This window comes from Pan troglodytes, chromosome 9, assembly GCF_028858775.2.
Source record: "Pan troglodytes isolate AG18354 chromosome 9, NHGRI_mPanTro3-v2.0_pri, whole genome shotgun sequence".
In the NCBI taxonomy this organism is placed as follows: domain Eukaryota; kingdom Metazoa; phylum Chordata; class Mammalia; order Primates; family Hominidae; genus Pan; species Pan troglodytes.
Window position 1 is genome coordinate 15,596,397 of NC_072407.2, and position 15,213 is coordinate 15,611,609.

Here is a 15,213-nt window from a genome sequence, read left to right on the forward strand (position 1 = left end):
GCGTTGTCAGTGAGTAAACCGTAGACGTGGACATGAAGTCACTGTTAGAAACACAGCAGAAGTGGGGCAAAGAGGATGGCAGGCTAGAGCTGTCCAGGATGTCTTGAACCACGCTGCCTCCTCCAGAGCCTGCCTGTGTGGCTTCTCATTGTGTGATTGTGGGCCTTCATCAGCCTTCAAAAAATCCCAACCACCTGTGGTCACCTGCAGGTCACCTGTAGGTTTGGTTCCTTGCTCCCTGAGAACACGTACATAACCCAGTAGAGAAAGACCAATTCCCTTCCTGGGCTGGAGTCCAGTCCCCTGTGAGACTCTCACAGATTCTGCTTTTCTTTCATGCCATGTACATGCTATTGCAACATGTTTCTATATGTGATCATTTAACAAACATCAGTGTCTCCACTAGACTATAAGCTGTACAAGCTTAGGGCCGTGTCTGCTTTGCTCATCAGGTATCCCTAATACTGGGTATGAAGTTCAGCACAGAGTAGAAATTCAGAATGCACCTGGTGATGGGCTGAGTAAACACATGAATAAATGAACAGCAGAAAGAATTCAGGTCCATGAGGGCTCTGTGGATGGGAATTCTACCATGACCTGATGGGAATGGAATCACTGAGTTGTACATTTACTCCCTGCCTGACTGCAGCAATAAGACTAGATCATCCCACAAGCCAAAGGGGTGAAGAACAGGATGATGGAGGCAGGGTGGGGATACTAAGTATATCCAGGAATTCAGAGATTTGGCAAGACACTACATCTGTCCCAGATATGGAAGAGACAATGGACATCTGCGAACTGGGAGTTCTGCAATGCAGGAGAAATCGGCCAGACCTGCATCTAAGAGCAGAATTTGGTGCAAGAATTGCTGATGAGTAAACTGCTAAGTATATGTGATCATCAAAACATCCAACTTTCATCCAGAGGCAGAAGTTCAACCATCATCCTTTCAGGTGAATTTACCAATTTAGAGAAAGGCTCTGCTATGTAAAATGTAGATGGAAAATAGGAAATCAGGAAAGAGAATCATTTACAACGTAAGCAACCAACAGGAAGCGGGGATACCATTTGTCCCTAAGACATCTTAGAGGTCTGGGGAATGTGGGATCCCTGGGCTGAATGAACAGCCACCCAGGGAACAAAAGCCAGCTGGCTCTGATGGCAAAGCCACATTAGGGACACTCTATGTGGTGGGTTTGTCAGTGAGCAGGCCAGGCCCATAGCACCTACAGCTGAGGAAGGTGGGGCAGGGCAGATCTGCTGGGGCAGGGAAAGGCAGGTCCTGATAGATCCGCCAGGGCAAGGGAAGGCGGATTCTAAGGAAGAATGGGGCAACTTTGCTTTCTAGCAAAGCCTGGCTCAGGGCTCGGCCTCTGACGCCCAGAATTCTGGGGCTGGAGAGAAATTACTCCCCCAGGGACTTCTGTGTAACCTGTCCTGCAGTGCCTGTCTGGCCCTGCTCTCATCTACTGCCAGGGCAGTGCCCTGTCCCATGTGCTCCTTGTCCACATAGCAGTCCTTCAGGTTGTTAAACTCATGAACATGTTCCCCCAAGTCTTCTCTTTTACAAATCAGAGACCCAGATAGTAAAAGTGACTAAAAGTTAAATAGCAGTTCCTATGTGTCAGGCAGTGGCCCATGAGCTCTACAAACATTACACAAACTTTGCAGTACCATCCCTAATTTACAGATAGGAAAACCAAGGCACAGAGAGGCCAAGCAACTTGTTGGAGGTCACCCAGCTTATAAATGAGAGACCTGGCCTTGGAAAGTGGGGAACCAGGTTTTAACTACCACTCTATAATCTAAACAGAAATTTCACCTGTTTGTCATACTACCGAATTTCTCTTCTGGGTTGTCCTCCTGTAAATACTTCACTTTCTCAACATCTCTTAAATCCCAATTCTGCAGTTGTGATCTGAGCAGCAGAGTAGAACAAAGCTATCACCTCCCTCTTTTAAAACATTATTCTTCTATTAATATAGCTCAAGATTACATTTCAAGAATAACATTATACTCTTGGCCCACAATGAAATTAATATTAACAAGAACCAGAGGTATTTTCCCAAAGTACTTTAGTTAAAGAGTAATTCCCCTTTGTTTGTACAGTTAGCGTGTTCAATGCAATGGCAAAATCATGATTAAGAATGTTTATTTTAACCCTTTGTCCTTAAGTTGCCTTCATGGAGAACATATTGTCCATAGACCTCTGGGTCTCCTCCACAGAGACAAGTTCACCTGGGCAGGGCTGGGCAGGGCAAGGTGATAAAATAGTGTCCTGGAATCATAAGACCCCAGTAAAAATACTGGCTCGGCCACATAGCGCCTGTGGGAATTTGAACAAGTTTCCTAACCTTGTGAATGTTCGGTATTCCCCTTTATAAAATGGGAATAATAATAACAACCCCAGAGCCACATGAGGATAAAATTAAATAGGAAAGTGTATGTTAAGCATTTGTACAGAACCTGGCACACAGTAAGTGAGCAGGTGACGGCTCGTGAATCTTTCGCTCATGGTTAGCAACTCTGGGATGGTCCAGCAGTCATGGCCTACCTACTCCTGCTGGAGCCATCTCCCTCCTCCTCCAGGACCAGCTACAGAATTTGTGGGGCCCAGTGCAAAAGGAAAATGCAGTGCCCTGCTTAAAAATTATTGTTATGAACTTTAGTATAGTGACAGCAGAGCCTTAAACCAATCACAGAGCCTTTCTTCTTCCAGGATCCTGTGCAACAGGCTGTACACTGTCTTGTTTTCCTAATACTAATATTGTCACTGTAACAAATTATTCCAAACTTGGTGGCTTACAACAACACAAATTTATCATCTCATCATGCTGGAGGTCAGAAGTCCAACACAGTTCTCGCTGGGCTGGAATCGGGGTGTGCAGCACTGCATTACTTTCTCAGGAAGACCTATTTTCTTGCTTTTTCCAGCAACTTGAGGCTGCTCACGTTCCTTCCCTCATGACTGTCTCCTATCTTCAAAGCCATCAGTGGCCGATGAAGTCTTTCTCACATTGTCATCTCTCAGGTTGATCTTTTGCCTCCCTCTTCCACTTTTAAGTGCCCTTGGGGTTAGATTGGGCCCAGCCAATGAATCCAGGAAAACTTCCTTAGTTTAAAGCCATCTGATCAGCAATCTTTGTTCCATCTGCAACCATAGTTCCCCCTTGCTATGTAACATTACATACTCATAGGTATGGGGGATTAGGATGTGGACCTCTTTGGGAGGCCATTATTCTGTCTACCCATGAAACCAGGACCCCCAAAGTTCAAAGATGCCAGATGTCTCTCTAGAGTCTGGACTGTTAAAACAATCTTGCCCACCGAACACTCAGAGCCCCATGAAATGGTCCCTAACCTGCTCCCAGGAAGACCAGTGCCCCTGGCTCTGGGCTATATTCTTTCTTTGCTACTATCCTGTCCTGCTTCTTATCACTTTGGTGCTCACAAAGGATTACCTCCAGCTCCAGACCCAGGGCTCTTTTGTGAGCCTGTGTGTGGATCTGTCCCAATTATTCCCACCTAGGGCTGCAGAACATATTCTGACCACCTTTGCCAATGCCTCCTGTCCTAGCCCCAAGCCCTAACCCACCTGTCAAACCCAAGAGCCAGTCCATCCTAACCCCTGGGAGGGAGGGACATGGGCCTCAGGGGACACTGGTGAGAAGGGCAAAGTCATTACTGATAAGGCTCAGGAGCCTCTGAAGATCTGCTGGCAAGAGGCAGGAGGCAGTGCGTGCCAGAGGCTCTGCCTTGAGCTGCCTTGGAGGGAGGCCATAGAGTTGTCATGGAAACACAACCCTGGAGCTTGAGACCAGAGCCCCCACTTCTATCCACACCCACGATCCCTTAGACTTTCCTGTGCCCCTTGTTTGGAAACAGCCACTTCTTGCAGAAAAGAATGTGACATGAGTCTGAGGCCGAAGCCGCAGAACTGGAGAGCACACATGTGCCACCTGCCTGGCCCGGCTGTCACTGGGGTGAGAAGCCCACCTTCCCAAATCACCTCACACTGGCTAGCTCACTTCAACCCTGTACCGTCATTCTTCTCCACAACTCACACCCATCTTTTCAGTGACCTCCCAAAAGATGTCCCCTCCTCCTACCTCTCCACCCCTTGGGCAAAGGACTTCCTCAGTCGCTTTCTCACATCTCCATTTTTCAAAAAGAAATGATGTTTCACTTACACACAGTAAAATGCACAGAGCTTCAGTGTATAGTTCAATGAGTTTTGGCATGTGTACGCCTCTGTAGTCCACACCTCAATTGAGACTTGATGTTTCCTTTTCCTCTTCTTGCCCCTCCTAGATTATTTTGGAGCCTACCAATAAGGAGAAAGAGGGTGGACACCGAGAGGCAGGAGGAAGCACTCAGAGAGAGCCATAGGACATCTGGAGCCTGCGGCTGGGGCCATGGGGGATGGAGCTGGGTCCAGCCAGGCTAGGATGAAGACTTTCTGTCCTTCAACCCTGAGACTAGGTATCTTCCCAGACCAGGAAGGAAGCAAGTGAACCCCTGCCCAGTCCTGGCCAAGGCCCCACATGGATGAGGTCCAGGAGGCTTCACCAGAGGAGTCTGAAGTGTCCTGCCTCCCCCAGTTCTTCCCACCTGGATGGCTGAGGGGTCTGCCCTACTGCTGCTACAAAACTGCAAGGAGGATGAATGGCATTTTGATTTCTCCAGGAGCCAAGGGGCCTGGATCCTTGAGGAAGTTTGTCCCCTCTTTGTGCAGATGAGGTTGGAAAAACTGGCACACTTCCTATGCCTATTACATATTCATAGGTGTGGGGGATTAGGATGTGGACATCTTTGGGAGGCCATTATTCTGCCTATCCATGAAGCCAGGACCCCCCAAAGTTCAAAGATCCCAGATGTCTCTCTAGAGTCTGGACTGTTAAAACAACTCTCCCCAGGGAAGCCGGCACAGGGAGGTGCCTTGCAGATGCCACCCTCCAGGCCCCGCCTCCCTGCCACAGAGAGGTGCCTTGCAGATGCCACCCTCCAGGCCCTGCCTCCCTGCCACAGAGGCACCAGAGGGACAGTGCTTCTGTGGCCATCACATCCAGGCCACTGCCTTACTAAAAGCCTGCGAGGACAAGTCTTCCCCGCCATGGAGCCTGGGAAATGTTCAGCAGACTCGCCCTCCCACCAACCTCTGTCTGGGTTCCCATCTCAGTGTAAACTCCAGGAGATATCCGTCCGACGCTTTGTTGGGTGCCCGGCACATGATGAGTGCTCAGTAAATGTTGGCTGGATAAAAAAATAAATGAGGCCTAGCAACTGGCTGGACCGATGTTTTTCCTTCTAGTTGTGTCCTGTCTTGTCTATAAGGCACTGGCACAGCATGGTCCTATCTCAGCCACATGACAAGCTGGGTCAGATTACATCTTTCAGTACCAAGAAAAAAAGGAGACAAAGTGACTAGCTAGAGGTGAGAGAAAGGAGGGTGGGCAGGATTCTGAACACTCACTTTCTGATCTAGGAATGAAGCCAAGAATGACATCAGGGTTAGAATTTTGAAGAGTAGAGCCAAGAATACCAAGAGCAAAGTGTGGAATACAAGCAGCAGGAACAGAAGTCCCGAAGAGCAAACTGGAATTCACAAGAGGCACAGGGGCTCCGGCTATGGCAAGAGCCACACAGTATGAATCTTCCAGAGACTGCAGTGACTGTGGGCTTCCTCTCCACATGCTGACCCACATCCTCTCAGTCCAAATCCCAACATTAGCCAGAGCCCAGGCATCATTCTGAGCCTTGGCAACAAGCCTTGGTTTCATGTTCACTAAAACAGTTTTTTCCAACATGTAGACGCCGACCTTCCTCCCTCCAAAACTGATCAGCAAATGCTCAGTGCTATATTGTTAAAGCGGGCCTGCCATTCCCATTAGAGTGACACAAATAGATGCCTCAAGGCAGTGTGAGGACAGTGGTTACATGCACAAATTCTATTGCCAGACCACCTGCCCCAGCTCTGCCACTAGTGACCTTGGGCAGGAGATATCATCTCCCCATGCCTCAGTTTCCTCTTCTGTAAGATGGAGGCTAATCATAGGACCTACCTCAGAAGGTTTTACTGTGAAGACTCAAGGAGTTCTTATAAATTAAGTGACAAACATATGCCTGAAAACATGGCTTATCCTATATAAATGTTTGCCAGTGTCATTTGAAATAGGATGAGAGTAAAATTTTGAAAAGATGTTTCCAAAATGAATTAAGAAGGATGAGCCAAGCAATGGCCTTGTTACAAGGCAGGGATGTTTTTATGGAAATTAACAGACAAAAGGAGGCACTGTTTTACCTAAGCACATACTTGTTTTGTGTGGTCCACCAACAGCTCTCCAATCTTGGGCGTGCGTCTGGCACGTGAGCTGAAATAGAGCTAGACAGAGCCTTCCAAGTACATGTGCAAAGAGAACCCTCCACTGTTAAAGCCACTTTCACAGAGCCCTCCCTGAGGAGTGAGGAGGCTCTGCTCTGCCTTTTATCAGAGATTCTGTTTTTCTGTCTGGAAAAAGGGGCTGACAGAAGTTGCTTGGTGCCACGGGGGAGGTGTGGAAGCTCCACAGACTGTAAAGTTCTGTGCAGAGGGAAGGTCTTTCTATAAGGACGATTGCTCCTCTCCAGCAGCTCAGAAGAAAACTGTAGAATTCTGCCCACCTAAAGTCCTTCAGAGTTCCTCCCTCTCTCAGGCAAATTCCTCCCACAGGTGAGAGTGGGTGGGGCACTTCTCTCAGTCAAAGATCAAGGGCTCCCACATGCGCTCTCATTGTGCAGCATTGGGCACAGTCAAATCAACAATGGTGGGCCGATGTCAAAGCCACGATCCGGCATCTGAGACATGGGCTCAAGGCTCAGCTCAGTTGCTTATCTGACTGTGTGACCTCAGACAACACTCTTTCCGCTCTTCAGTTTCCTCAACTCAAACCGGAAGAATCTACCATTGCCTGGCGTACCTTCACTGCCCTGTTAATGTGGTCCAAATGGGAAGGGCATTATCGGCACGTCCAGCACTATGGGAATCCCAGTTGTTGTTATAACCAGGTTATAATCTGTAAAATCCACCCTTTCCTTGGCTTCCTTTTCATTTTCCCTTTAATTTTGAACAAATATGGATTGAGCTGTGCCTGTGTTTTGTAACAGATTGACTGAAAAGTCCATGGCTCTTCTTCTGGCCAAGGTCATGGCCAAGCCCCTGCAGGAACTAGAGGGCCCTATTCCTGATGATCTCTTCTCCAGAGCCCCTGTGTGCTGCCCCCACCAGACCAGCTCCTCTCCAGACCCAGGAGTGGTCTCTGCAGCTCCTCTGTGGACTGAGGCCCCATGACACTTAGCTGAGGTCACTTTCAGGATATTTCCAGAATCCAACCCCATCTCAGCACCTCCCCTGCTGCCATCATGGTCCAAGCCACCACTGCCTCTCACCTGGAAGCCTCTTAACTGGTCTCCATGCTCCCAGCCTTGCCCCCTCAGTCTGTTCTCAGCATAGCAGCCACAGGCACCTTTGCAAGTGACAATTAGCATATTGCTAATCTGCTCAAGCCCTTCCCATGGATCTCTGTCTCACAGAGTAAATGCCGCACTCCTTGCAAAAGCCTATGAAGCCCTTCTCCTGGGATTCACCTTGACTGCACATCGGAATCACCCAGGAGCTCTAAACAATACTGAAGCTGAGTGCTGCCCCAGAAACACTTACCTAATTGGTCTGGGGTGTGGCCTTGGCATCAGGATTGTTTTTTAAGGCTCCCATGATGTGTAGAATGTGCAGCAAGGTTGAGAACCACGGCCCTAATGATCTGCTTCCTGTTGCTCCTCTGGCCTCATCTCCAACTACTGCCCCCTTACACACCCCGTTCCAGCCACAGGGGCCTCCTTCCTCTTCTTCAAACATGACATGCCATGCATGCTTCTGCCTCAGGGCCTCTGCACTTGCCACTTCCTCTGCCTGAAAGGTACTCCCCCCATCCTCCAACAGTACCCTCATGGCTTGCTTCCTCTTCTCCTCCAGGTCTTTGCTCAAATGTCACCTCTTACTGAGGTCTTCTCTGACCACCCAGGAAAAATTGCAGCTCCCCACTCTTGTCCCAGGTGTCTCTCTCTCTCTCCGACTTTATATTTCTCCATAGCACTCACCATCACCTAACATACTGCATATTTGACTTCTTTGTTTTGTTTACTCTCTGCCTCCACCCAACTAGAATGCCAGCTCTGTGAAGCAGGGGTTTCTGTATGTTTTGTTCACTGCTTTGTCCCTTGTATTAGTCCATTCTCATGCTGCTATGAAGAAATACCTGTGACTGGGTAATTTATAAAGGAAAGAGGTTCAATTGACTCACAGTTCTGCATGGCTGGGGAGGCCTCAGGAAACTTACAATCATGGTGGAAGGCACCTCTTCACAGGGTGGCAGGAGAGAGAATGAGAGCCAGCAGGGAAAATGCCAGATGCTTATAAAACCATCAGATCTCATGAGAACTTACTCACTATCATGAGAACAGTATGGGGGAAACCACCCCCATGATTCATTTACCTCCTACCTGGTCCCTCCCACAATATGTGGGGATTATGGGAACTACAATTCAAGAAGAGACTTGGGTGGAGACACAGCCAAACCGTATCATCCCTGTGTCTAGACTATGCTGGCACAGAAGTGCTTAATAAATGACCTGCAAGTGAAAGCACATTCTTCTCTCCCTTTGGACATCCTCAGCTGCTCTTTCATCCTAGCCCAGCCAGGTTCTCCCTGAGCCACAAACAACCATACCCAATTATACAGTATACAGCAGGTGTTCAATGAATGTCTGTGGAGCTGAACTGAATCGTCTCCCTAAAAGAACACAGTCTCCAAACCCAGCAGCAAGATCTTTCTCAAAGACTCCAGATATAAGCTCACTGTGGTTTGCAGCTTTTAAAGAAATGTAAAAATGAGGAGAAAAGGGGGAAAACACTGTGGGGGGAGCTCACAAAAATTAATGAGATTTTCTCAGCTGAGGTACATGCCCACATTTTCAATAATTGGGAGTAGTAAGAATTCTCACTGAACCTTAAAGGAACATCCTTGTGTAACAAAGAGAGAAGTCAAGACAGACTTCTCTGTCAGATGTAACGACTTGTTAGCCCCACAAGATGGATGTACTTTAAAAACTAATCTACAGAAAAAAGATTATGCATAAAATGCAACTAATTGGGTTAAAATGACGTATTAACAGGAATGTGAGATGACTGTAGTGCCCTTAAGGAGTAAATTAAGTTGTTAATCCTCAAAATCTCTACTGGAAGAAAGCTTTGCCCCTACTCAGCTAATGGAGAAACTGAGGCTGAGGGAAGAGGAGAGTGACTTGCTGAACGCAAGCCGAGGGGACAGGCCCTGGCTGAAGCAGGAAAGGGACCCAAGAATCCAGGCGCCCAGTCCTGCTCTGTTCCCAGCACTCTGGGGACCCCATCTCCCCACAGGCAGGTCGACAAGGGCCCAGTCACTGACTCTGCTCACCCACTGGGTCTGAGGTCAGGCAGGGGCCGGTCCAGGGGCAGGCGGTCGCTGAGGTAGGCGTTGTAGCCGTAGTACTGGAATTGCTTCAGGGCCACGCGCCGGCCTTCGGGGCTGAGCTCCTGGCCCCAGTGTGCAAACAGAGAGGAGTCTGTGAAGGGCTCGGCCTCTGCCTCCTCAGGCTTGGCAGGAGCCTCTGGAGAAAGAAGGAACAGGAGACAGTGGGTCAGAGTGCACCCCTGCATGTGCCATGACAATCCCTTTCCCTTCCTCACAAACAGCTTTTGGTAAAACAATCTTAGCCCCTTCTTTCGGGGTCAGGGCTGACTTGGGTTTTCATGCTTTCCAAAGACCCATTCATCCATGAATCCATCCATTCATCTAACCCACAACCACCAGGCACAGGAGTTAGAGAAATACACCTGAGAGGGTCTGCTGAGAAGCTAATGGATGTGACATTGATGCCCCGTGGCTTCAAGTCAGGACCCCCTTTTCCCCCTGTCTGCCTCCCTGCCAGAGATATTGGCCCCAGCCCTCAAACTGGGCATCTGCTTCTCTGTCCCTAGCCTGTACCCCCATTTCCTGCAATTCCCAAGCCCATCCCACATTGAGGCACCCAAGCTGGGAGTCTACTCCTCCACCCAGTTCTTGTCAGCCCTTCTCCCTCTTCACCGTCTGGTCCTGCAGTGAGTTGCCTGGTGCACCATGTGACATTCACCTGGCTGTCAGCACCCCGGCCAGACTGCCTCCTGCTGCTTCCAGACACTACCCACCAGAATAGCAAATCCATGACACAGGTGACAGCCAAGCCACACCCAGCCTGCCCTGCGCTCTGGGCCCTGCTCATGGGAGCCCTTGTGGACTTGGTGGAGGCAGCTCAAGGCCAGCACATGGTTTCCCAGGAACTTCCCAGAAAAATGGAGGGGAATCACTAACTGTGAGAGCAGAGGCTTTGAAGTCACACAGTCGCGGATTCCAGTCAGTGCTCCACCACGTCCTGGCTACATGACCGTAGCACAGTCAACCTCCCAAGGCCCAAATTCCCCAACCTAGAATGCAGAGATAATAATACCCAACCAGCCTCCAGAGATTGTGAGGATTCCATTAAATAAAATGTATAAAGCATTTAGATCAGTTTATGTCTCAGAACAAGTGCACAGCCAATGGCAATTAGGGTTATTATAGCAAGGGAAGGTTACTGAAATCTCTCTTTGATGGGGACTAAAAGATAGATCTTGCCAGGACATGGGCTGATAGTCCAGGACTTTGGAATTACTTCCCTGGGACAGGCCATCAGGTGAATCATTTGAGGTCAGAAATCAGAGAAATTGGACAGAATTGGCAAGCCCACTGGACAGGGTCTTCTATTCTCACAAATTCATGAGGGAAGTAAGAGATGGAGCCAGGAGCCTGGAATGAGACAGTGATCAGAAAAAACAGAAGCAGGTCAGGGACAGGAGAGGCAGGCTTGGGACACCTGCCCACATCCCCTTGTTGGCCTGTATGGAGTCAATGGGTGTATGACACACCTAGGTACAGGCTGGAGATGAGCAAGGAGCTAGGGTTCTGAAGTCTTCAAGGCTGGAGAGTTGGGGCTATGGACTGCCACCTCCTCTTGCGGTGCTCTCCTAAAAGCCCATCTGAGAGAGAGGAGACTGCCTGGGAACAAAAGAGGGAGGCTTCCAAAACATAGGCTCCTCCTACCATGGAAGGGGTGCTCCAGTGGCAGGAAGCCTCCATCATCAGAAGCAGGCAGAGGCTATCAAGAGTAGAAGGGGACTTAGCAAGCCCACGATCCTGAAAGCAGAGATGCCAGAGACCTCAGTGTGAGAGATGCAAAAAGATCTGTAAACAAACTCCCAGGTGCCGAACTCACTGGGTGCACATGCATTAAGGTACCTCTCCGGGCCACGTCCTCCAAATGGGACACCCCTGTAACTCTTGGGATAACCATCAGAGCTAACACTTGATGAGTGCTCACTCCTACCACGAGCCAGGCTCTGTCCTAAGCATTTTCTCTTATCAACTCATCTCACCCTATAAGGTAGGAATTGTTGTCATCTTCATTTTATATATAAAGAAAGTGAGGCATAGAGAGAATAAAAAACTTGTCCAGGTTCACACAGAAGGAAGTGCAGTAGCTGGATTTCAGTCCTGGGAAGGCTCTCCCCAGGCAGTGGTCCTCCCACTATGCTATACAGCCTCTATAAGGCAATGAGCTGCTAAAGTACGTGAAGTACAAAGACAAACATGGCATACCATCTCGGTGACTGATTTTCCTTAAAGACATAAAAGCAAAGTCGGAAAATTTAAACAGATTAGGATATACTGAAGAATAAAATGCAAACTATGCAAACTCTTCTAAGACACAGCATTGTCAGGATTGCAGTGGCTTGCCCAAAGCTCCATCCCAGAACTTGCTCATTCTTCTCCCCTACTAGGCATGCTTGAAGGGTAGCACAAGCATGCATGATCTTGAAGGTCCTTGTTATCTCTAAAAAGATGTATGACTCATTCGTTTGGAATGGGGGGTAGTAAAAATCTAAATCAGTGAACCAACTGAATCATATAATATTTAAAAGAAATGTAGTTTTATTGCTCTCGAATACCTAAGTGGATATTACCAAGTAAAATGAGATCAGTTAATGGAAAATTATGATCCAAAATTAGGCCTGCATTGCATAATAATATATTATAAACACACTAAAGTCCTGGTGACACCACATGGTCCTACCTTTTCACTCAGTATGGGCACGAAGGATGACAAACTCAAAGCCAGTGAGCCCTGAAAGAGGAGGTGGGGGGCCTACAGCAGGAAAGATGTAATATTTGTTGAATTTCTGCCAAGAGTCAAGCACTGCGATAGGTCATTTCCTTATCGAATGTTGCCTCTCTTCCTCCTCACTGGTGCAACTCCACAGAGCAGGACCACATCTGACTTGACCCCTGCTGAACTGCCAGCTCCTAGCACAGTAACTACTTCTTACAAGGGACTCAATCGATCATTTCAAAATACATCAGTTAATAAGTAACCCATAGTGGTTAGACAAGATGAAACCAAAAGTGAAAAGGTTAAATGTCTAATCCAAGGCCACCCAGTGTGTCAGTGACATCGAATAAAGGCCTGGCTCCTCCAAACTCCGCATTCTTTTCTCTATACCAGGGGTGGCAAACCATGGTCCAAGGGCCACTACTTGTTTTTGTAAATAAAGTTTTATTAGAACACAGTCACATCCACTTGTTAACATATTCTCTTTGGAGCTGAAGAGCAGAGTTGAGTATGTATGACAGAGATGATATGACCCGAGAATCTGAAAACACTATCTGATTCTTTAAAAACAAAAAAAAGTGTGCCACCCCCAACATTTTCCCGAGCTCTGTCTGCCCTGTACCTTAGAGTTGACTCTCCTGAGGTAAGGAGGCCTTGCCTCTCTGAACTCTATTTAATTTTCTTTACTTCCAAAGAATTGGTTAAGAACACTAGCTGTGGAGTCAGAATCCTAGGGTTTATCCTCCAGCTCTACCATTTGCCAGTTTGGTTCACCTCACCCTGAGCCTCAGTTTCCTCTTCTGGAAAATGGGGTTGATAATAATAGTGCCTTCTTCATAGAACATGTGTGAGGATAAATGAGATGGTCAGGTAAGGAGCTTGGCACAGTGCCTGGCACATAGTAAGCTCTCCATAAACACTGCTGAAGCCCCCACAAAGCCCACAGCCCTATCGGGCCGCCGGAGTTCAGACAGGAAGGTGACCTTGCCAAGGTCCCCAGCTCTAGAAGATGCTGATGCCGTCCAGCCCCACATGAAGGCTTTCCATGTCCACAGACAAGTGGTCTATGCTTAACCAGACCTGGACTCCACTCCCGTCTCCAGTGAGAAAGCAGGCCTACATGGTCATCCAGCAAAGGGGACCACCTTTGACATAAGGGGGACAGGCAAAGAGGCCTCAGAGAAGTGTCTGGGCTGGGTCTTCTACAGGGGTCCTGGGGTGTTTGGCATATCTGGTGATACCCAGACCCTCTGATGTCTGGCATCTAGGGATGAGGCACCTTCCAGGATTGGACTCTGGCTGAAGCCCCTGCATTTATTCAGACCTACCTGGGCATGTCTGACCAACTGATGAGGTGACTTAAGAGAAGCACATCACCAGGGGCTGAGGACTCCCCAGAGGGCCCATTCGAGGCAGAGATTGAGCAGGGCACAAGAACTCTGTGAGTTGCAAAGCCAGAGCATGTGAAGGAGAGTATTTGGAGGATTCTGAGCACAACACAGAGGCTGTTACTCACCCCCTGCCCTCACCCAGCCCTGAGTGCTTGTCTGGGTCCCAGGGAGAAATAGGATGAAAGGGAAAGTGAAGGGGCTGCTTCACCAGACAGCCATGCTTGGGGACCAAGCGGTGCTTGAGTCAGGGAAGGCAGAAGGAAAGGGATGATGTGATTAGGGCAGGTTGGGGAGCCCCAAGTACGGCCTGAGGAGACCCCTGGGTCAGGGGAAACATTACCATGCCATGTCCTTCTCTGATCAGAACCCTCCAAGGGCCTTCTGCCACCTTCTTGTTAAACACCTGCAAGGCCCAGCACTCACCTCCCATCTCTGCCCCTGGTTTTCTCCTCTCCAGCCACACCAGCCACTCATCAGACTCACCAGGCACATCTCACCTGAGTGCCTCAGCTCCAGCATTTCCCTGCACATCCTCCTGGTCAGTTCCCTCACTTCTATGTCTTTACTCAAAAGTCACTTTCTCAGCAAACCCTATCCTGAACATCCAGCCCTCTCCCCAGTTTTTACATATATAGTCTCTGATATGGTTTGGCTACGTCCCCACCCAAATCTCATGTTGAATTGTAGCTCCTATAATTCCCACGTGTTGTGGGAGGGACCCGGTGGAGTTAACTGAATCATGGGGGCAAGTCTTTCCCATGCTGTTCTCACGATAGTGAATAACCCTCAAGAGATCTGACGGTTTTATAAAGGGGAGCTTCCCTGCACACGCTCTCTTCCCTGCCACCATGTAAGGTGTGCTTTTGCTCCTCTTTCACCTTCCACCATGATTGTGAGGCCTCCCAGTCATGTGGAACTGTGAGTCCATTAAGCCTTCTTTTCTTTATAAATTACCCAGTCTCACTTATGTCTTTCTTAGCAGCATGAGAACAGACTAATATAGTCTCCATTCATTTTGCTTGTTGTTTGTTTCCCTGACTGGAACGTGGCTCTGTGAGGTCAGGCATTTGCTTTGTTCTCTGTTGAGTCCCTCAGACTCAGAACAGCATCTGGCGCCTAGTAGGTGCTCAACCAATACCAGTAAAATGAACGAATAGGGCATTAGCAGTGGGTCGTGGTGAGGTCAGAAAACTCCCTGCCTACTAGAGATTCCCCAAATCTTTCAGAGGGAGTAGAAAGGGGGCTGCAGTCCTGTGCCAGCAGGTAGGAGCACAAAGCCAGTGAAGGCATGGCCAGGGCAAATTCCAGCTGTGTGCAGTTAATTCCTCCCCAGTTCACTTAAGCAAATGATTGTGCACAGTTACACAGACTGACAGGGCATGTTTAAGAGCTTCTCAGGTAGTTCCACAAAATACGGTCAGTGGTAAGCAATCTCCACTGCTCTCCCAGGACTCCTCTGTAAATCTCTTATACCAGAGAATTACCAGGCTTCTCTCCCAAGTATCCAGAATAGGACTGTGCATGGAGTAATTACCCCCAAAATATAGGGAGAAGGAAGATAAGGAGG

The 15,213-nt window shown here is 48.5% G+C and overlaps 1 protein-coding gene across 3 annotated transcripts in view; it reads right to left on the reverse strand.

The window, feature by feature from the left end:
• GALNT18 (polypeptide N-acetylgalactosaminyltransferase 18) overlaps nucleotides 1–15,213 on the reverse strand; it is a 350,531-nt gene that overhangs the window by 167,551 nt on the left and 167,767 nt on the right. For all 3 annotated transcript variants that reach the window (XM_016920376.3, XM_016920377.3, XM_063783796.1), the window contains exon 2: nucleotides 9,489–9,681. In XM_016920376.3, the coding sequence (XP_016775865.1) occupies nucleotides 9,489–9,681 (193 nt within the window). The remainder of the gene's footprint in view (nucleotides 1–9,488; nucleotides 9,682–15,213) is intronic.